Consider the following 22,495-nt stretch of genomic DNA (forward strand, 5'->3'; position numbering starts at 1 on the left):
ATCGTCCTTTTTTGTGGGTTGAAGGGCAATTAATTTGAATAATTGCATTGGGCGGAAAATTTATGGATTCCCTCCCATTTTTTTTCCAAACTGCTCAGTTCCGTCTGAAAGATGATGAGATATTGTGGTACTTTGTAATGGTCAGGTAGACGCTATTTGACACGAGTTGTTGCTCTCTATTCCTCACCTGCGACATTTGCATGGATTCAGGACACTCTCAGCCCGCAAATGGTGCTCTCAGCTAAGCTGTTGAATTGCGCATCATCTCGCCGTATTCCGTGACAAGTTGTAAACGTGGGGAAGTGAAATGATTAAAGACAGGGACGCGATTTACGAGCGATGTTCAACAAATTTAATTTGTCGCACAATACATAAATTTGTTTGCTGCGATGGGTGAAAGCATGTGAAGATGAGTGACTCCATAAAAGGCATTTTCATTAAGAAATTACATTAAAAACGGACCATATCTCAACCATCTGGGTACCACAATTCTCCAACAGCCCCTATCGCTATCCCTCACGAGGCGCTCTAGTCAAATTTCCCGAGCATGTCACAATTAGCAGAAAATCGAATTCCAAGTTGGTGAGATGGGGAGAATGGTGTTTCTATACACAGTGTCATTTTATATCCATTCGGTTGAAATTGGATATAAATTTACTTAAATTATAATCAATCAATTTCTTGGTCGCTGTGCTTTTCTTTGTCGCCATACGGGCAAAATGTGTCAACTTTCGAGGCGCGTATTTCGCATGTTAGAGAGATTGAATTTTCAAAATTGAAAGCCGTTTTGTACACACACACACCCTGTGCCGACCGCCAAGACGCTGAGTGTATAATTAATCATAAACAAATGAAGCAGTTGAAAGGGAAATTTTGCCATTGTTCCAGCAGTGTCGAGTTGATGGCAGTGGAAAAAGAATCTTTTTTGCGACAACAAAGCGCCGTTCAAGTTGAATTTGCATCATGGATGTCATGTTTCTGGGCTATTCATTAAGTGGTGAGATGGATTGGATAAGAAAATGTGGTGAATTTCGATCGATATAAATAGTTGTGTTGATAGTTGGCTGATTAAGTTGGTTTTATGAGCATTGCATTCAAGTGGCGTCTCAAAAATGTCGTCTTTTAGTCGTCATTAAAGTCTAATTTGTTGATTTAGCTATTGTCACTCATTGAATAAGCACTTCGAAGCCCTATAAAACTTTTGTCATGGTTCTATAAGTTCGCGTGGCTCTGGGAGACAAATTGTATATAAAAGTTTGTGTTCTTGTCATCATCATTTTCAAATTGTTACCAAGGTTACCCAGAATGTATTGTAAAAAAGGAAAGTCTTAAAATTATATCATATTGCTTCCCTGTTTTACTCCACGTAGCCACCGCCCTTTCCACGAGTGGGTGGGTGGGTGAGTGAGAGATAAAATTTAATTTCTCAGAAATGTATTTCGTCTAGGAGACTCTTTTTTTATAGATTCATGCTTGAAGAATTTTTACTGGAGAAACCAAGATGAATGGTTGAAAAATTGGGGATGGAATAGGAAGTGAGGCAATACGGAATGGGGTTGAGGGATGGGTGAAAATCCTTAACACTTTTGCTCGAAGAATAAAACCGGCAAAAATGATTATCATAAAAAAAAGTTTATTTCTTTTATTTGTTACAGAGTACGGACAACACATCCCGGTTCTGTTGTTCAGTTGTGCGATAATCCCTTGGATGCTAATAAAGTAAGTTTCTACTTTGTTTTCACATCCCCTTCTCCTCCTCTTCTCCTTCATCACGGGCATCATCTCTATGGTGGTGGAATTGAAGCGAAATGAAAAAAAAGGTGGAGGAGGAGAAATTGTCCAGAGTAGCAGAGAGACACAATCTATTAATTTTAACAAATTTTCTCACGTTCTTTCTCTTTTTCTCTTAATTTACCCCGTCCGGATGACAACTCCACTAGTTGCTAATTGCATATGAGTCAGGACTAATAGTATTATGGGACATGCGAGGAAAATTTGCCGAACTCCGATGGCAATCGTCTGAACCACTGAGATCTGTGTCGTGGCATCACGAGGGGAAGCACATTGTGTCTTCTCACACGGATGGATCACTGTGTACGTGGCCTTTAAGAGCAACACCAAAGCCCCAATTCCACTCATATCCACATGGTAAGGCATTCACATGCAAAATTCCACATTTGATTGAATTATCTCATCAAGTAGTTCCACCTCAGCAAGAATGCATCCGGATGCTTTTAGTGGTTTTTATTAAAAGTGCTACTCTGTTTTCCAGCAAAAACGACGAAAGAAGGCAAATTGGAATCCTGCAAACCCATACACAAAGTGGAACTAAAGACGTCAAGGACGGGGTGAGTTTTTGGGGAGACTCAGCGGAAGAATTGAGTGTTATGGTTAAAATGCCACTAAATACACGTTTTAGGGAAACTTTCACAATATTCTCGGGTGGTTTGTCGATGGAGAAGGGCGGAAAGTCACCGTGTATCACAGTGCTTCAAGGCAAAGCTACCACAGTCCTGGAGATGGAACATCCTGTGGTGGATTTTATAACGATATGCGAGAGTCCATGGGCTAGTGGTGAGAGCAATTCTGGCATTAAAAATTCATTCACGCCTGGGTGAATCAACTGAACTGTGCGCGGCTCAAATATTGAGTGACTGCGTTCGAATTTTCAGCTCAGTTGGCTCACTGTGTGACGGAGAAGATTTTCAACGCCGCAAAAAGGCGAATGTTAACATGACATTTTGAGGTCACCCTAATTACGCTGTAGCAGTTGCAACAGGACTTGACCACTAATTAATCATTTATATCTCATTTCAGATATGCAAGAACCTTATGCAATAGCTGTGCTGTTACAAAATGATTTAGTTTTAATAGATTTATTGACTCCCGGTTTTCCATGTTTTGAATCGCCTTACCCCATGGACCTTCATGAATCACCAGTTACATGTTGCACTTATTTATCAGATTGTCCTTCGGATCTAGTTCCAGCATTTTATTCGGTGAGTTTATTGATTTATTTCCATACGCTCTCGTGCTCTCTCTCTCTCTCTCTCTCTCCTCGGGCATCCTTTGTGCTGACCCACATGAGCAAAAGTCAGACTGGGCGGTGTGTTTCTCCGTAGAACAAGAGCGTACCCGCAAGAGAGAGAGAGAGCTGAAGTGAAAATTTAGTACGCGATGATAAATCTGAGAGTATTTTGTGGAAATTGTTTACTCCTTGCCATTGAAGGTTGGCCGAAACCCAGGAAGCAGGCGGACGGGATTCTCAGACCAGGAATGGCCACTGTCGGGTGGCGAATGGGCACCGGCATCGTGTAGCTACTCAGAAATAATTATTACCGGTCATCAAGATGGTTCTATTAAATTCTGGGACGCTAGTGCAGGAACTTTACAAGTAAGTGTGCTTGTGTGCTGATAAAAGATTGAAACGGAGTCGTAAAAGCCGTGCGTCTTACGTGCATTGAAAAATCAAATGATAAAGGCTATATTCAGTCCAGGGAAAGACCATCAAAATTGGGATCTCGTCATTAATGACAGTAAAAGATTTTCATTACCCCCATTGATCGCAGGGCGTGTGTTTTTTTTTCCTGAGGGGTGAATACCAGACTAAATGTTCGACAAAATACCCTCAATTCTTTTTACGTCTCTTGGCTTATGTACTGGAAATTACTCATTTACTCTCTCTAAGACTCGATTGATAACATCAGGAATGACCACATCATTTTGCAATTATGAGCATAGCCTTGAGTGTTTATAGCTTTGCCGAATGGCAAAACGTACGGGCGATGCAAATGGAATTTGTAGCGGATTTTTATTAGCTAATTTGCGCAAATGACCAAAAATTTTCACTTTTCAATGATTTTTATTGCATGAAATGTGTCCATTTGTATCTGTGTGTGCTTTTATGCAAAGCCAGGAAGAAATATTTGATATTCAAGAGGATTTTCTTGTGGTGTCTGAATGAGGATTACGTCTTAAGTTTGAAGATTTGTAGCTTTCTTTAGCTTTAATTATCTGAAGCTGAGATTGCAATGCTTCGGAGTGAATTCTTCGTGAAATTAACACCAATTTTGCTTATTCTCTCTTTCAGATTTTATACAAACTGAAAACGGCCAAAATATTCGAGAGACCACGAACCAAGTCAGTGGATGGATCCGATGAAGACCCATTAGCTATTCAATTTATTACGCTCTGTGCAGAATCAAGGAGGTTGTGTGTTGCGGGTGCCAGTGGACAAGTGATACTTTTTAAATTTAGAAAGATGGAGAGCACATCAGACATTCTGGTGAGAATTAGTAGCCACTGGACTATTTCATGAGCTGTTTATTAGCACGATGCTTCTTGTGTCACTCAGGTACTGGAGATTCCTATTACGTTTGAGAATTTCGAAGAGGGCGAAGGCAGTCCGGACTACGAGTTCATCCCTCGGCCGCTGCCCAAGCAGGGTGAATCGTCGGACGTGGAGCGGAAAAATGACGGGATGCTACGGGTGAGGCAGGGACCGCAGCGAAAGCCACCAGGATTTCAAGCACAACTCGTGTGCCTCACACCTTGGACAAATAGCAGTCATCCGGGACAAATTACAGCTGTGGCGATAAATTCCAACTATGGATTGTAAGTAGCCTCTCTTCTGCGCTGAGACCCGCGCTCATGGCCCGAGTGTGTGTGTTTGAGAGAGAGATTTTCATGGCGCCACACAGTTTAATTAATGTTATATATTTTCCCTTCCTCTCACCTCCTGCAAATTCCTAGAATGGCTTATGGGAATGAGTATGGACTTGTGATTGTAGATTATGTACAGAAAATATGTCTTCTCAACGTGGCGAGTCCGGACTTGTATGGTGCACAAGATCCTTATTCACGAGCGCCACGGAGCCCGAAACGGGTCGATCCGCCCGGATATAGGGATGAGCAGACAAGATCTCCAAGTATAGATCAGGTAAGCATCATCATGTTGTCAATCAACTCTTGCGCCCGCGTTTTTTCTTGCATTCCGTTCAGAGCTGAGTTGTTTCGTTATCCTTTTCTTTTGATTTTTCTATGATTGTACACATATACAATCAGATTTGCGATTGGAGAAAATTGAAATCTTGCCACAAATTGCTGACAAGGAGAATCGCGTAAAAGATGATTTTATTGAGAAGAAGCTTCAGTCAATTTTTTCTTTTCCATTTTATCGTCTCCTTCTTTTTGCAGTTTTCATTAAGACAAAACAAAGATGAAAGACAAATGACTAGATTATTCAGAAAACTTTCTTACTCTTTTTTATTATTCACAAACCATATTATATCCTCGCCCTCTTGCATTTCTCCTTTAGTTTTCTCTCTCTCTATCTTTTTTTTTGGTATCTTATACACGACACAAGATGATAATTATATATACTGGAAAATGTGTTTAATATTTAATGAAATCAATCTCAAGCAAGTCATCGCATACCAGAAGAGAACACCAATTTTGCTTTCATTTTACATGATTCTCGGGGTGAAATTGTACCCTCTCCACGAGGGGTGAGGGAAAATTTGAAATTAATGCCAGGTGGAAAAGGAAAAGGTGGAAATATAGCCAGTGAAAGGATACTTCACTTGATGATTCCATGCATTTATAGTGAATATACATCACAGTAGAAGTTTTTTTTTTCTCTCTAAAGCCTGTTCCTTTCTCTTTTCTTTCTACTCAAGTATTTACCGCTTTCTCAAATCTCATTGACGTAAGACACACCTTTAATATTCTTTTTCTATGCCCTTTTCCGATGTATTTGCCTCGGGTGGTATCATGAGGATCAAAAGTGTTCATCGATAAATTGCCGATGAAATTCAAATAAAATATATTTCTTCATTCTGTGTCAGTGTGCAAATATTCTTTTGTAAAAATCACAGAGTATGTGTAGTTTGTATTGGCTATCGCTTTTCAATCTCATGATGCCGTCTGTGGACTTTGGAGGCATTGGGAGAAGGAGAGCCGATAGATAGATTGCAGGTCGAGGGACATGTTTGCAGAGTAGGATAACTGTAGGCCAAATGTAAAAAGAACATTATGTACAATTTTGTATAGTTACCCGAGTTGTCGAGTAGCCCGCAAAAGACGCCATCAATGCCGTCGTCATTGCCCTTGGAGAGTAGCCAGAACTCCTCGAGAGCGCCGTCACCAGCAAATGAAGCCCTCGAGGTGGCAGCTGTGCCAGTTGATGAGTCCGTGACGCCCGAGGATGTGGGGAGGGTTGGTGGTGAGCAGAGGCGAAAGTCCTCCTCCTGGAAGGCATTCAATATCAAGCGACAATTGAGCAAGGTCGATACGAAAATACGAAGCACCTTTGGCACAGGAGATTCATCAGGTGGCGGTGCCGGTGGCAAGAGGGGTTCGGTGTTTTATTGCGGCGCCACGGAAGGTGTTCCGCTCTCACCTGTAGAGATATCGCCGGATAGTGATCCCAAGTCCACGTCGACAGACACTGAGCAAGACAAATCTGACTATGTGGAGCAAATTGAGTCGGAAATAGTCCAGAGTCTTGACGAAGTGAGTAATCAGCGGTGTGACACGGTGGAGAGGGAGATTGAGAGGCAGCACGAAGTGATGAGAACATCGCCTTGTCTGGGCGTGGCTCAGAGTGTGCCCAAGAGCATTCTTCAGCAGACAGAGTCGAACTTCGTGCGCGACCAGAAGCGAGTTGAGTTTATCGAGGAGCCCGTCCAGAGGGTCACTGTGGTGTCCCCAGTTGAGGGAGCCCGCCTGTCCAGGCCTTCGGATCTGCCACTGTTCGCCGATGGGGATCCAGACCGGCCCGTGGTGCCGCCGCGTGGTAAAAAGAAGGAGAAACAGAGACTCCTATCCGTGCCAAATATCAAGTACAGTAAGCAGGACGTTAGTGGCCAGCATTTTAAGGATCTTAGGGGAAAGGGTGCAGCGAGTGTCGGCCGTGGGCACGAGGCTGGATCGGCAAGCGCGTCCTCCTTTGCTGGGAATTTAATGAGGCGCTTCAGTAAGTATCAAGTCTGAGAAATGTGTCGCTGAAAATCCTCAATTTCTCTCCCAAAAAGCCCCCTTTTTTCTTGAAATGATTACATTTTCATCATGTTTGTCAGCGACTTTTTTAACTTTAGATAACATATTTCTGATGAAATGAAAAGGAATCTCCGAAATTCTTATCAATCTTTTGTTTCATTCCTTTCCATTCTTATGTTTTTGTTTAAAATCTTAATAGTCCTATTTGTGGTTGGTTGGTGATGGAATTCTTGTTTGTTGGCGGACTTCTTTGGCTTGCTGCTGAACGTTTTTAATAACAACATACATAATAATTCATCTTTACAATATATGATCTCTAAACCCAGTGCTTCTAACCATCCAACATTTACATTGCGACGAACATTGTTACATCCTCCAATTCACTTGAATTGTGTACATCCATGTGATTTGTGTTCAGAGGCGGCGAAAATACTATGCTTTCTGCACATCAAAAGATATGCGAGAAGCAAAAAGTGCTCGAAGCGTAAAAGTGGGATCAATCAAAACAGGATCACTTCAGAAATGAAAGATACAGTATGTTATAGGGAATGGAGATATTTACATAAAACAGTAGCTGAAATTAAATTGAAAACAATGTGACAGATAAATAGTGAGGGCAATGAGGGATTCTTTCCTTAATTGAGCAACTAATGCGAACGTTGCGATAGTTTTTGTGCCAAACAACATTATTTAGACAGCATAAGGATATCATGATGGGTGAAATTCTCCATTAAGCAGATGATTTAGAGTGCCCCAACTCTTCTGTAAGCCATTGTGCGACTGCTTGCGCTTTTCCCAGATACAACCACAAGAGTTGTCCGGAGAAAAATGCTACACGGACTTTTTCTCCTCTTCTTCTTCTTCTTCCTCCTCTTCATCTTCTCCAATCGATATTTCTTGTAACCCACCGTGTTCTCATAACATTGTAATTCTTATGTGTGCAGTAAATTTCTCGTGATTGCTGCGAGGATACTCGCAATCTGTGTGTGGTGAAATGGCGCGGGGGGCGGGCGATGGGCGGAGGGTGTGCTCGGCGAAGGCAAAAAAAAATAAGGGGGAAAGAGTATATCCAGTATGGAGGAAGATATAAAAAAAAGTTCAGTTGAAGTGAATCCATCATGTTTCACAACTTTTTTGCCGCCTCTGGGCACAAATACGTCCACTGTCTTCTATCTTCCTGGGTTTTCCGCTCGCTGTATATCTCAAGACCAATTGAACATTATATTGTTCTTGTACAATAACAAATTCATTATTTTTCTACCGCGGACCTTGCTTGAGCGTGAAGCTCTCTGTCTCGGATAAATGTAAAAATAATGTTAGATAAATACATGAAGGGAGAAAGAGCGTATTTTCCATTGGGTGAGTGGGCGGTAAAGAATAAACATATTGTGTGGCGACTGGAGAGAACGAATGTATATTCCTCCGCGGGAACTAAATTTACATTGAAATTACATGATAAAATATTTAATGAAAAAAGTTTTGATAAAGAAAGTAGCATCTTTACTCTTAATGTCGTTCATTATCCATTAAATTTACATACAATAATAGAAGTTAGATGCAATTCTTTATCATTTTCTAACATTTAGTAATGGAAATAGTGGTTTTTTTCTTCTTTCAATAAAGGAAATGAGCAAAAGTAAAATATTTGAGACATTCAGTCGAATGGTATGCATTTTGATTAGAAAGCGCAGATGATTTATGAGCATGGTAAAAATTTGAGACAAACAATTTTCCTATAATCAATTTAGATTCGTTGATTACAACTTCTGGGAAATGCAATACATTTTGCATGTGGAGTTCTTTTGAAGAGATTGTTTTAACATTGTATGACAAAAGTTTTTTATTATCTACAGAACACAATAAATTTTCTATAACAACAAACGATGCTGTTTCACACAAAACACACCATTCCAAAGACTACAAATTTAGATTTGTTTTTATTACATATTTTTGAAATATATTCTACTTATAAATTTAATTTATCACTACATCTTTATACTGCCTGATTCTCTCTATGCAATTTCTCGAATTATCATAAATACAACTTACTCACTTACACCATTTAATCATATACTCTGTTTTTTATATAAATATGATGATAAAACTGATTTCATATGTGATTTCGTGAGCAGGAAATTCACTTCTGGTGATGGTTTGACTTAAACAGACAGAAAAAAACATTCACAGTCTTTGTTGAAGTTCAAAGTGTTACTCAAATATATTCTTCTATAGCGAATACACTGAAAATACATCCAGACTTTTCGTGTTTGATTACTTTAAATTTACCAAAATTTACAATAAATGTACATCGACTGCAATGGCGTGTGCAGTTTTACCTTGAATTCATCATGTTGAAATAACTAAATTTATCATTATGCACCTTCGCCAGTGATTTGGTCTGAAGCTTCGCATATTTCGATTAAATAACGTGAATTTGTGTGCCACTTATTTATTCAAATATGCGAACAGTCCACCAGTGCATTGTTAGAATGACATTTCCCTCAAATAATACATGTTTTAATCTCTTTCACAACATACACAATCCTCGTCATCTTCATTCTCACATAAGGATTCGTCCGATTCGGATGATCAAAACTGCCTTAAATACCTTTTCGGAGAACTTTTTGGTAACTAACTTTTTATACTCTACAATAGTATTTAACTCATTGACTGTAAAAAAAAATGTATTTGATGAAACTTTTAATGTTGAGCGAGAGAAATGAAATTTGCGTATTTAGAGAAGTCTTATTATTTTCTTTTCCACTACAAAATATATTTGGTATTCAAATTAGAGTGGTTTTCTGAGAGGAAAAAGACATTTGATCTATGGCTAATTTATCGAGCGTTTTATACATATTTTTGAGAGTCACCAAGTTTATATATAGTTGGAGAATTTGATTCTATATACATACATACATATATTTTATGTGGTTTCATCAGTCATTTACCATTTTAATCGTTATTTAATATCAATATCACTAGAGGTAATGAGTAATTCGCATTAATTATTAATTGCTATTCTGGATTTTGTGGGATGCGTGAAAAGCTCGCTTCATTATACTTATTGCAAATGCAAAATTTCTGGTTGCGTATAAACGGTGAAAATTTGTATTGGATATGTAATTTCACTCACAATAGAAATGAAATTGATTTTGAGTTCATGCGTATTACCGTTTTGCTATTATAGCGTACTTGCGACGTACATATATACCACGAACGAAAGTCGATGTGCAATAATTGTAGATTTAAATTACATTTTATTATACAACAAAATATTCTTTTTTTTTTCTTCTCGAATGACTTTCTCTGCAATAACACTCGAATTATATTTTATCTCTTATAATACCAGCTAAAACACAACACAACACACAAACTATTTTCATCCTCTTCGTTTTATGTTATACCAATATGCCATTTAAATATATTGGTTCACATGAGTCTTTTCGAACATCAAGTTTTGTATTTTCAAATTTTACACTGTTGTTTTTTACCAACTGTGTTCAGTTGGAAGTTTATGTGTTCAGAGAATCCAGAAATTGTCTAAAAAACAGATTTTTTCAGCTGAATTGCGCTGCTTTATGATACCATTATGCGGGATATCACACAATTTGGGCATTTTGAGCAATAAAAGATGAATTGAATAGATATTTTGAGCGATATCTATACAATATGACATGAATCTGAAGTGCATAGATGCAATTTTAATGCCATGAATAGATATTTAAATAAATGCCATCACAATCTGACTGACCACAAATCGATGCAATTGCAAATTAATGCCCGTTATGGGACCATATGAGGTTCCGTGGTTGCCTGAAATTATGCTCTCATTCGATTGTACGAGTGTTTCGTATTAAATTTATGTTGGCTATTTGGATTTGTGTTTGTTTTCAGAATAATTTTCAACATAATTCCATAGTTTGAACGGTTTCAACTGACTTCGACATGAATAATGAAAACGTGTGTGTCCTGCAAATAATGTTTGATGTACAATCTTAAAGAGTGTTCGTGTCCAGAGCAATTTAGTGTCATATCATCAAGCTTAACATTAATATTTACTATGAATGTATGACGAATTTGTCGAGTGGCACTTCAGAAAGCCCGCCCATTTGCTTAAATTAAGAGTCGCAGCACTAGGAATTTGCATACAAGGTGATTTTCTGGATTCTCCAATATGAGAATTTTAATTTTCTTACTTTGATTTCCCAATGTTGATTTGTTTGTTTATCTAGCCTTTTGATTTGAAGCAAGAGAAGCCAAACGGGCGGTTAAGAACGCTGAGCTGTTGGCCAGTGAGAGTGAATTAGTTGGAAATGTATATGACTTTATCCCAGATGAATGGACTTTGCGGCGGAGTGGGCGGCGGCCCCAGCGGCGGCGCCGGCGGAGCACCAGCAGCGGCAGCATATGTCCAAGACCGCACAAGTATAATGAGTGGTTCGGCGTCGGGTTGTGGTGTGAGCAGTGGTGTTGTGGGTGGCGGTGGCGGCGGCACTGGAAGTCCGTCAAGCCGTCGCGGTGTGTCATCCATCCCGGCCGGTGTCGGTGGGCCGGAGGCCGTGCGAAAGTCCCGGTCGCAAGGTGGGAAGAAGTTACAAAAATGCCTATCCACCGCATCCTACGGGGAGGAGAGTTCAATGAATCGACCTCAGCTGACACCACTGTCGCATAACCTTCTAATGACGCGACAGTTTTGCAGTTTTGGTAGTACCACGTCCTCATTTTCTTAGCGAACCCCTTTCGTTCTTTCGCCACACGTCTTCGGACTTTCATTTACACACATTCTTCCGTTTTTCCCCTTTTTGGTTTAATTGCAAAATTTTCACCGAGATCGTTAGACAAACCTCCAACTCCTTCAGCCTCACTCATGTTGGAACTTCCATACTCGTTTTCACAACTCTTGATTTCCAAGTCACGTTTCTTTTCCTCCCCCATAAAATGTGTGTTGGTGGTCGGTGTTGTTGTCGTTGGCGTGTGCGTGTGTGTGTGTATTCGATATGGCAACGGAAGATGTATACTTCTTCTGCCCTCTCAAAATTGATGAAAGACAAATAATTGTGTTAAATTTTGATGTGTTGTGATTACAGAAGCCTGACAATATTTGTGTGACTCTTTCCGTTGCATAAACATTGTTACCTCCTCTGACCTCCTGACGCTCGGTGTTTATCCATGCAACAATTATGACAATTTGTTTTTACTGTGTTCAGTATCATTCGCTATTCTATGCATTTCCTCACAATTGTGTCATTTATCAGAAGTTATCTTTCTGTTTAACATGATTTCTTTAACATTCAGGTACAAAAACATTCTGTATTTCCCCATAGAGTTGATCATACTATTTTCTTATAATCTAAACATTCAGTGAAAAGAGAAAACATAAACATAGATGTAAAAAATTTCATATTGATGTGTGTAACAAATATTTTTAATTTGACTTTATTGCTTCTTATAACAATTGGATACGAAAATGATTTCAGACCGAGGTCAAGTGATAGGTAAAATATAATTTCATTTAGTGAATGTCTCTCACATAATTAGAAACATTAGATCAATAACTAAACAATATAAATAGAACAACTATGTCAAAATTTTGCAATACATTTAAGTTAGCGGCAAATGTGCAAAACTATACCTTAGTTTCCGCAAAACACCTTTAGTTACTAATTACATTGGAAGTTCATTAGCTCACGTATTGTAGACAAATTTCAGTTTATAAATTTAACTGTTTCATTTGCAGTAGTTTTAGTGAATTAAGTACTTAGTTTAATAAGCAATTGGTAAGGCAAGAGCATGTTTCCGTTCAAGGAAGAAGCGAATCCAGCAAACTCTACTAGAAGCTTAACTTTTCTGTTGTGTCACCATGCAAGGCGAAACTGTACTCCGAAGGGAAGTGCATAGATACATACATATATATTTGCAAAACCGCGCTCTAGAGTGTGAGAGTTGAAATTAAATTATATACTCGAAAGAGTTCCTGTGGCTTTTACGCTTGCCGAAACCAGTGACCAGTGGAAATTTTGAAAATAACTGGTTGTTATTTTTCAATTGAGCGTACACCGCATTTGGGGTTTAATCGAGATTATATATACTTTACATGCGGAGTAAATACAGTCAAATGCATGAACACTTTCATCTGGATTTCACCACTGTTGGAAAAAAAAGAATCAATGAACGATTTTCCTCTCTCGTTTAAACTTAATTGCGAAAGCTTCAGTATAACTTCATGTGAAATGCAGTTGAGTATAAAATGTAAATGGGCGCTTTTTTCTGTAGTCTTCGGAGATGTTTCGCCAAGCCTTCATGTTCATCGTCATGTTTTCATGTGTCATAAATTCGTTATTAGTCCTCTCCAGAAGTGTTTATGTTTCTTCCATTTACATACTTTCTCCTTCATTGTGTTTCTCAAAATTTATTCTCTCAGTTCCCTAATAATCACTATAATCGTCACTTTAATTTCCTTACTTTCGTGTTAGAATGTTTTAAGATACTCCTATGATGTGGTACTATCTAAAACTCTCTTTTTGTGTAAACAAAAACCATCAGAATAATTACAGACAATTTCTCTTTGTCACATAAAAAAAAGAACCATTATCTTGACCGCAAGGAACAAAATTGTTAATTTCACAACCTCTTTTTTTCCCAAAAAGTAACGTACAAAAAATAATGTGATGTTTTATCATAAGAACACCCTCAACTAAATGTCTGGCAGAGTTTCTGTGGTGTTATTTTTCTTTCTATTTGTGACTGTTTTAAAACCTCATGAATTTAAAATGAGCGTACATAACTGTCTGAAAAATCTCTCTTTCTCTATCAACCATATAAACTGTCTAGGATTAACTAATATTTAGAATAATTTTGAATTTTTAACATATATATTGCACATGATTTCTTCCTGTTATATATTCTCTATATACAAACACTTTTTTGCATTATAATTCCATATTTCATTGACAAAATCCACCAAATAGAAAAAAAAGAACAGAATATCATAACAACATTATATTTGCAAAATTGTCACGAACAGATTATATTTTATGGTTTTCTATCGATCAGTACTGTATTATTATAATTTCGTGTTGAGAGAGAAAATGTGGAATTATAGTGTTATTATTATACTATATTGATTTATAGATGAGTTTCTCTTTCTGCTCTTGAGTTTCTCTTTCTCAATTTCAAGTTTCAACAATTTATTTAAGTGTTTTTGTAAGGAAAAAAAAGATATAAAAAAATGAAGCGAACTTTAGTTGCTATGCTTTTTGTATGGACACCTTTTGTAAAATTCGGTGAAACATTCTTTTGTTGTGTTAAGCAAACAAAATTAGATTTTTTTTCTATTTGCCCGTATTTTGGCTGCTTGCGACTTTTCAAATGCACTTTTCTTATAGTAGATAAATTTGAGAAAAGGATTGACCCTTAAAATCTTTATGTGGTATTACCAGCAAAAATTTATTACCGCAAATAATATGACAATAATGTTTTGTGTTTTGTGTAAACTCTACATATTTGGTAGAATTTGATATAAAAAAAGATTTTTCAAGTAAATAGTAAATCTCCTTCAAAAGTATTATCCCTTATCTATCTTATATGTATTTACGTCTTCACTTTCAAACGACTTTCCATTTGATTTGTACTTCTGACAAAAGTTTCTCTGAAGAGAGGATGACATTCCCGTCATACTTGTAACATAATCGTTTCTTGTAAATGTTGACAATTGGTGTATTCCCTAATCTCTGTCTATTCCCTTCTCTGACGATGTCTACCAAAAAGATTGACACCTATAAAGTTATATAGAACATCTCCTAAAACTGCCAATTATCCTCACAGCAATTTATTTAAGAATACAAAAGCCGTTTTGTTGTTATTACAAAAGTACCCTCTTAACGTGTTGATTTACTGCATGCCAACGTATTAAAAACATGTTTAATTTTCCCTTTTGTGTTCATTTCACATGGTTTATTTGGCGTTGTATTAAAGGGAAATGCTTTTCAATTAAAAAAAAAACAACTGCACGCTTTTCTCTTGATTTGTATTGTTGTATACTTTGTGTTGTATGATTTCTGTTACGTGAAGAGAAAAATCTCTTGGGTATTCTTTTTGTTCGTTCTGTATTTTTAACAAGATATACGAAAATTTCATTAATATACTCTAACAGTTTTATACCATAACATGATAGACAAAAAAAAACACTTTGGTTCCTTCTATCTGTAGCAATGTTATTACACAATATAGCTCTCTGTCGCTATACCTCTCTAACTCTTTACTTGACTATCTAAGTACATGTCTGTAATTAACCTCTCAACCTGTACCATAATGTTCTTATACTTATGATAATACCAAAATGCATTTTTTGCGCCACAGCGAACGATGAAAACTAATTGAATTTGTATTTTTCATACAACCGGCCGAGTAGATAAGTTGGATAGTTCATTTTCCCGATCACGCTCTTCGTCGATGTCTAGTTTAGAAAATATATCTTCCGAGGCTGTTCAATGTTTAGCATTCGCAGATAGTTATACAAAAAAGAGTGGTGAGTTTTCATCATCATCATCTGTCGCTCCTACAAAATGCGATTAATGGTGTTAATTCAATATCAAATCAGATCCAACAACTCTGCAACCGACTCTGTGGATTGGCACAAGTCTTGGGTCAGTTCTTACAATTTCAATCACTCTCCCGGATGCCGATAACCGGAAAACCAATCCTGTGGTTGTCTCAATTCTGGGTGAGTGAATCATTGTTGCATTTGGTTGATGTGGCGCACATCAACTGTGGTCACATGTGGCTAATGTTTTGTGGTGGTTTTGTCGGCACAGGAGGACCTATTTTTCGACTAAAGGGTGCCATTCTATCTATGTCGTTCCTGGATTACAATGGGGCTCTTGTACCTTATACTTATGAAGCATGGAAGGATGAAAAGCAATCAGAGAAAAGAGACAATAGTAAGGAAAACATGAGGAGAGGGTGTGAAATAATTGACGGTCCTTTGTAATGTTTTGTGTACAATTGTCCGTTTGCAGGAACACCCACGAAAAATCCCAATCGAATGAGTCCGACGCTGTCTGGTAATCAGGACTCCTTCAGCGATCGGCAATTTATTGTGATTACCAGTGAAAAGCAGGCACGGGTCGTGGCACTTCCAAGTCAAAATTGTGTCTACCGACAGCAAATTGCGGATACTGATTATGTGATTAAGGCGGAGATTATTAGCTTTAGGGGTGAGTTGTGAATCTCTTTGCTTATCTTTTTCGTTTGCTTTTGGTGGCTACTATTCCTTTTTTTTAACTTTTAGCCTTGTTATCTCGAATTGAGAATACGTGCCTTCATGGGCGTAGCTATGAAAGCTTCCGAAAAAAACTAGCATCTAGTAAGAATATACAGAAATGTTTCACTAGAAATGTTTAGTGCGTGAAACATCAGGAATATTCACTTGATTTGGGATTTTTTGTTACGCATTTTTAATGCATTGCATTGAAAATCAAAGGTTCTGTAGCTCAAGAGGCTTAGCTACGCCCTTGCGTGAAAATTTCATGACAAAAGAGCAGCCCTCCAAAAGCAAACATGTTTTTTGTTCTTGACTCGCAGTGGTATAATTGTATTTTGCGCGAAATACAATCATGATTAACCCTAATTGAATTTCAGATAGCGTTTGTTTAGTTTGCTACTTGTCGACTGGTCACCTTATGGCGTACAGTTTACCCAGTCTTCGTCCACTCATGGACGTGGATTTTCTTCCATTGGCTGATTTGAGGTACGTGCTTTCATTGATTTCTTTTCTCCCTTCCTCATTTTCATCCATGCTCCTTGGAAAAAAGAGCCATTTTATCACTCCTCCTCACAATCCACTTAATTGGGCTGAGAATTGAACAAGTTAGACTACGCAATGCATTTTTTTTTGTCATTTCACTTTATATGCGAAATAAAAGATTGCCACAGATGAAGAGTAGAATCCACATTCATAGATAGTTTTTATCATTTCTCATCAAGTTTTGTAACGATGTAATGGCGGATTGAGTGAAATCCGACAAGATATAAATGGACTTTTTCACATAATGTCACAATTTTAGCTAATCACAAACGTGGTAGAATTCTTTTCCTACAATAATTCACTGGTGATGTGGTGCTGTTTTATTTTCATACTTACTCTTGTCATTCATGATATTTATTTTGTGGCTCTGAAGGTGGCTTTTTCTGGCGTTCTTGGAAAGCAAGAGAAATGAAAATGAATTCAAACAGTTTCCAGAGACATTGCTGCACGATTTTGATTTGTCATCCAGTTATGATTTCTATTCTTGGCAGAAATTAGATTATACCGATGGAGGTGTATGGCATTTATATACTTTTTATTCTATATATCGCAAACGAATATTGTTCTTTTTCCGAATTTTTACTCAAAACAATTGACCTAGAGATGGATTGTTCTGTTTTATTTATATGATAACATTAAATCTTAGAATTCGTAGCTGTTTTTTCTGGTCTTGTTCGATTTTTATTTGTTCTTTTGCGTTCTTGACAGAGACAAAATATATAATACAAAATTCCATAAACACTCCATCTCTTCGAGAGAAGATGAAGAAGAAGAAAAAAAATCTTAACACAGCAGTAATTGGGAAGAAACTTATATCGTGAGAAAGTTTTGAGCCAACTTTTCAAAACAGCGACAGCGCAACAAGAAATTTTCACCCATGTCATATTGCCCAAAGTGAAATAAAATTGCTAGACGACAATTGAGACACTGATAAAAGTCTGTACATGATTAATTCCACTTTTTCTTTGCTTGAGTTCTCCCAAAACATTTTGTGTTTTTGTCTTTCTCTCAAAAAATAAGTACAAAATAAGTATATTGATTGGTCTTTCGTGTGTAGAGGTGTTGATGAAATAGTGTAAATGTCCTACAAAATCACAATTAGTGTCAAAAGTGTACATTAGAATATTAGCTCACTCACTCTACTATCCCACTTATTATGTTAGTGAAATGTACAGAACCAAAGAGCACTTTTCGTTGTAATATCTCTTCTACTATATTAGTTTGTATTCACGGCAATTAGATGAGTAAAGAATAACAAATCTAAACACCTTCTAAATCAACAAAATTTCAACAAAATTCGACAAATCTTCGATATGACGAGAAGTTATGTTTAAGTGTAATTCACAGACATTGAAAATAGTTTACGTGAAGGTCTGTGTAAATAGCTCACAAAATTCTTTCTTACAATACTAATTTGATAGCTTAGGTCGCGTTTCCAATAGAACACTGTTAAGTTGCTACTGATGACGTCGGTGAAGAAGTGGGCGGAGCTTCTATGGGGGCGTTTCCAGATGAACATCTTGACTTCGGTTGTAGTTTTTTTTTAATCTTGAGTTATATATTGTATCAGACTCTCAGTAGCATCATAGCAGTGGTTTGTAGAAACGTAAAATTCTAGAGACGATTAATGTCAACTACTTGTAGACATTTTGACTACAGATTTCTAACAAATAGCATTTGAAGACTCTGTATTTGAGAGATATAGGAATTTTACAAAATAATTCCCTTGTATAGTCAATGAAAAACTCCACAAAAATTCCTCCTGTGTGTACATACCCTTATCTCTTTTTTCTCTAATGACAATTTTATGGGTTCTCTACAATTTTTGGAGGTGTTTGTTTTTCTTTCAACATGTTGTGTATAGCTTTCAGACAAAATGTAAGCAAGGAATTGTAGATCCAATGCTCTCAATATGGGGTCAGCAACTAATTGTCCACGAGGATACTAACCAGTAAGTTGTGGAAAAACCTGTTCTATAGATATTTTTCTTACAATAAGACAATATATTATATACGATATAAGGATTATATAAACCAACTAATATTTATTAATCTTCCAACTCTAATTGTATATTTTTTGTATTACACAACCCATCTTCCACTCCTTCCAAAAAATAAGAAACAAAAAAATACAATTACTCTTCATAGACAATTTGAGCTAAACGAAAACAAAAAGATCTGCAGAAGACAATAGATTTTTCAAATGAGTGTAGAGAATACAGAACAAAATCTCCAAAGTACAATTATTGGTGAATTGAGCCGTAAGAATGACTCTAATTGAAAAAAAAGAAACTGAAAAGGCAAGACAGCTACTAAATCAGCGATGCATTAATTTGACTTTAGATGAAGCATTGTATGTTGAAAAATCATTTGCACTATCGTAACGTGATTGATGACTTAAAAACAACTACATTGATCATAAATAAAATGGAATAAATAAAAACTCAATCTCTGCTTTTGCTGCACCGTTTCATAAATCTATTCTCAACTTTTCTCAATGGCAGCACAAAAGCATGTGAAAATATATATATATATATTGAAATAGTTTTGCCTTTCATTCTTTCATTTTCTCCTTTTTTATGGATAATTCTCTCATTCTGTCTTTCTCTCATTTATCTCTCTCTTTCTCTCTATTTTCTGGAAATTTACCGAATTTTTGAATTATATCAATTGATTTAATTGCATGCCACAATTCAATTGACTTCCTTTCATTCAATGTTTCATGCAATGAATATGAGAAAAAAGATGAGAACATTAGGAAAAGTACGATAATTAATAGAAACATATTATTTAAACATGTTTTTGTTGTGAGAAAGATGACAGAAGAAAGCTTTTAACATTTATGAAATTTCATTCCTTTCTTTGTCGTTTGTTCAACAGGAACTTCTTTAAGTATTCTGTGTGCATTTTTCCTTTCTGTTGTATACAATATATATATTGGATTAATGTCATTTGCGCGACTGAGAATTGTGTCTCTTCTAGTTAAGGACTAACACAGCATTGACTTTTTGCAGGATTTCCAAGGCATTCTGCTTGAGCAATAAGGGCCATGGGTTGTACTTGGCAACACCCACCGAATTGCAGAAATTCACTTTGTGTGTCGACTTTTGGTGAGTGATTGTTCTGATGCTTTCTTGCAGCTTGTGTATTTTATTAAAAATGAAATCAAAAGTGACGAGCTAATTAAAAGCAATGTAAAACCAGTTGTTACAGATAAAATGTCCAATTCAATGCAACAATGAAAGCATGAGTTTAATTCGGAAGTGCGTGTCAATGGCCATTGAAGCGATAAAAATTGTTTAATCATTCAGTTTTGTACAAAATGCATAAACTCTATTGAAAAGTGCCACAATTGAATTTTTTCCCATCCATTTGAGGGGTTAATCTGTCCTCAATTTCGTGAATTTTACATTAGTTCAATGCACATCTGCAAGTTTCCAGGCAAAATGTGCATCGCCATTCATAATGAATGGATTTGCTTTGGGGCACAATGTTAAAATCGAGTTAAATTCAACCTTTTTTTTGCTCTTTTTCTAGTACTCAATTCACAAATGAGATGATGTGTGAGCTATTCCAGGCACATGACATGCCTGAGCCGCCTAAAGAGAGCTTCTTCAAGGGCTTATTTGGTGGTGGATCTCGCAGTCTAGATCGCGAAGAACTCTGTAAGTCTGGGTGGTCTAGGCTAGAGCGTGCCTAGAGCGGTTGTCTTATTGAGAGTGTCTCTGACTTATTGCAGTTGGGGAGTCGAGCGGAAAGGCGAATCGTTCAGTGGCGAAACACATTCCGGGACCGAGTGCCAATCTGGAGGCATTGGGGGCGCGCGCTAGCACAGCCACATCAGAGATTAGTCGCGCCCACCAACTGGCCATGGAGCGCGGCGATAAGCTGAGTCAGCTGGAGGAGCGAACCGAACGGATGGCCAACCAAGCACAAGAATTTAGTGGCACCGCACATTCTCTTATGCTAAAGTACAAGGATAAGAAGTGGTATCAATTATAAGGAGAACAACACATGTACCATTAGGTGTAAACAAAATTTGCTCCATTTAACCCATTTGCAAGAACACACGACAAAAGAAACAAGATTTAAAAGAAAAATAGTTCAACTCCCCTCCCACTCATCCTGTCTGCTTGCTGAACAAATGCAACAGGCGAAGACACGGCGAGGCATCTTCAATTTTTTGCTAAAGGCTCCCGATTTAGTCGCGATGCGGAGATTGTAGCGCAAAGGAGAGGAGATTACGATATGTAATGATGTATGAGAAATTACATAGAGTATCTTATAATTTTTACCTGTCAATTTTAATTAGAAATCTTATGAGAAACTATATTATTATAAAGGAAGAAATGGTGGAAAAAAATATATTGGATAGGAAATATCTCTTCTCGGTCTATTAGTCAAAGAAATTAAATAAAAAAAACCTATTGATTAATAAAAAGAATCTTTATGAAATGATGAAGAAATTATTGAGAAAAAAAATATCTAATGGAAGGAAAAAAAAGAGTAGAAATTGTCGCTAATACGGTACACGTGGATCACCCCTTTGGGAGACCCATAAATCAATTATTATGATGATGATGACGATTGAGATGAAGAGAAATAATATACCTACAATATATATACACACATATATATATATAGATTTATAAACTGTATTGCATAGTTTTTATCAGAAAAAAAATGATGATCACTAAATGAGATGGACAGAAATTATATATATATATAGAGGAGTAAAGAAAAAAAATATTGAAAGTTAATACAATAATTGTATCTCAAGCTGTGGTGCATTTTCTTCAGAAGAAAACACACACTCCCTCACGCTTGGGTCGAGACAGTCTAAATATATTCGTTCTTTTTTTATGTAAATATACAAAAAAAAGATAAATCATGGGGAAGAAAAACCCATGATATAACAAAGAAAGTTGATAAATTAGTTTGTAGATGTAAAAGTCTTTAAAAGTGGAGAAAAAATGTGAGAGAAAAAAATACTTATAGGCATCTATTATGAGAAAAGAGGTAATAATTACATATGCAGAGAAATTATATTTAGAGGAAGAAAAAAAGAGAGAAAAATACCATACATTTGTAGGGGACAAAGCGGCGATGAAGCTGACATGATCAAACAAAAAAATAGCACTTTTAAATACAAGAGAGAGAAAGATATATATTGTATCAAAGTTCTAAAAAAAAAAAATGGGAGAATATTTGAGGCTTTGAAAAGATAAGATTTTCTTTGCACCGGAGATAAATAGCATTCTTTCATAGAGCATCGTTTCGTTGAAGGAAAGTTCACTGAACTCTCAAAATTCATAAATCCAAAAGAGCATTTGTAAATACAAGTAAAATATGCCAGAAAACGCAGAGAAAACTAATAAGTGGATAATCTATTGTTAAAAGTGAAATTGAAGCGATTTGTGAAAATACCCACTGAAGAGAGAATTATGAGGGAGAAATATCAGATGAGGATGAAAAGTATTTTGTAAAACAATGTGATATAATGACAAAGTTCCCTTTAGAAATGCACCGTCAAATGCAAGTTCTTTCCCTATTTTTGTCGCAAAGTTTTAAATATTCCGTATCCTCGAAATCCCGCCCACTTGAAAGGCCCGCCCATAATGTGTATATTATCTTAATACTTTGATTATATACATTTCTCACTTGTTAGATTCACAAAAGACCATATTTTATT

The 22,495-nt window shown here is 36.8% G+C and overlaps 1 protein-coding gene across 5 annotated transcripts in view; it reads left to right on the forward strand.

Annotated features, from left to right (window-relative positions):
* LOC132260285 (syntaxin-binding protein 5) overlaps positions 1 to 22,112 on the forward strand; it is a 79,398-nt gene extending 57,286 nt beyond the window's left edge. Inside the window, exons 5-24 of one of the 5 annotated variants that reach the window (XM_059758305.1) lie at positions 1,656 to 1,719; positions 1,941 to 2,148; positions 2,273 to 2,348; positions 2,420 to 2,574; positions 2,818 to 2,999; positions 3,230 to 3,394; positions 4,091 to 4,285; positions 4,355 to 4,614; positions 4,753 to 4,939; positions 11,334 to 11,580; positions 12,477 to 12,494; positions 15,410 to 15,526; positions 15,599 to 15,721; positions 15,813 to 15,938; positions 16,017 to 16,214; positions 16,639 to 16,747; positions 18,669 to 18,755; positions 19,818 to 19,913; positions 20,341 to 20,468; positions 20,543 to 22,112. In XM_059758305.1, coding sequence (XP_059614288.1) covers positions 1,656 to 1,719; positions 1,941 to 2,148; positions 2,273 to 2,348; positions 2,420 to 2,574; positions 2,818 to 2,999; positions 3,230 to 3,394; positions 4,091 to 4,285; positions 4,355 to 4,614; positions 4,753 to 4,939; positions 11,334 to 11,580; positions 12,477 to 12,494; positions 15,410 to 15,526; positions 15,599 to 15,721; positions 15,813 to 15,938; positions 16,017 to 16,214; positions 16,639 to 16,747; positions 18,669 to 18,755; positions 19,818 to 19,913; positions 20,341 to 20,468; positions 20,543 to 20,805 — 3,004 coding nt within the window. In that variant the 3' untranslated portion in view covers positions 20,806 to 22,112. Of the gene's footprint in view, positions 1 to 1,655; positions 1,720 to 1,940; positions 2,149 to 2,272; positions 2,349 to 2,419; positions 2,575 to 2,817; positions 3,000 to 3,229; positions 3,395 to 4,090; positions 4,286 to 4,354; positions 4,615 to 4,752; positions 4,940 to 6,051; positions 6,977 to 11,333; positions 11,581 to 12,476; positions 12,495 to 15,400; positions 15,527 to 15,598; positions 15,722 to 15,812; positions 15,939 to 16,016; positions 16,215 to 16,638; positions 16,748 to 18,668; positions 18,756 to 19,817; positions 19,914 to 20,340; positions 20,469 to 20,542 lie in introns of all 5 variants that reach the window. The other 4 variants (XM_059758301.1, XM_059758302.1, XM_059758306.1 and 1 more) reach the window with 4 other exon arrangements.
* The last annotated feature ends 383 nt before the right edge of the window (positions 22,113 to 22,495 follow it).

This window comes from Phlebotomus argentipes, unplaced genomic scaffold, assembly GCF_947086385.1.
Source record: "Phlebotomus argentipes unplaced genomic scaffold, Phlebotomus argentipes genome assembly scaffold_18, whole genome shotgun sequence".
NCBI classification, from domain to species: domain Eukaryota; kingdom Metazoa; phylum Arthropoda; class Insecta; order Diptera; family Psychodidae; genus Phlebotomus; species Phlebotomus argentipes.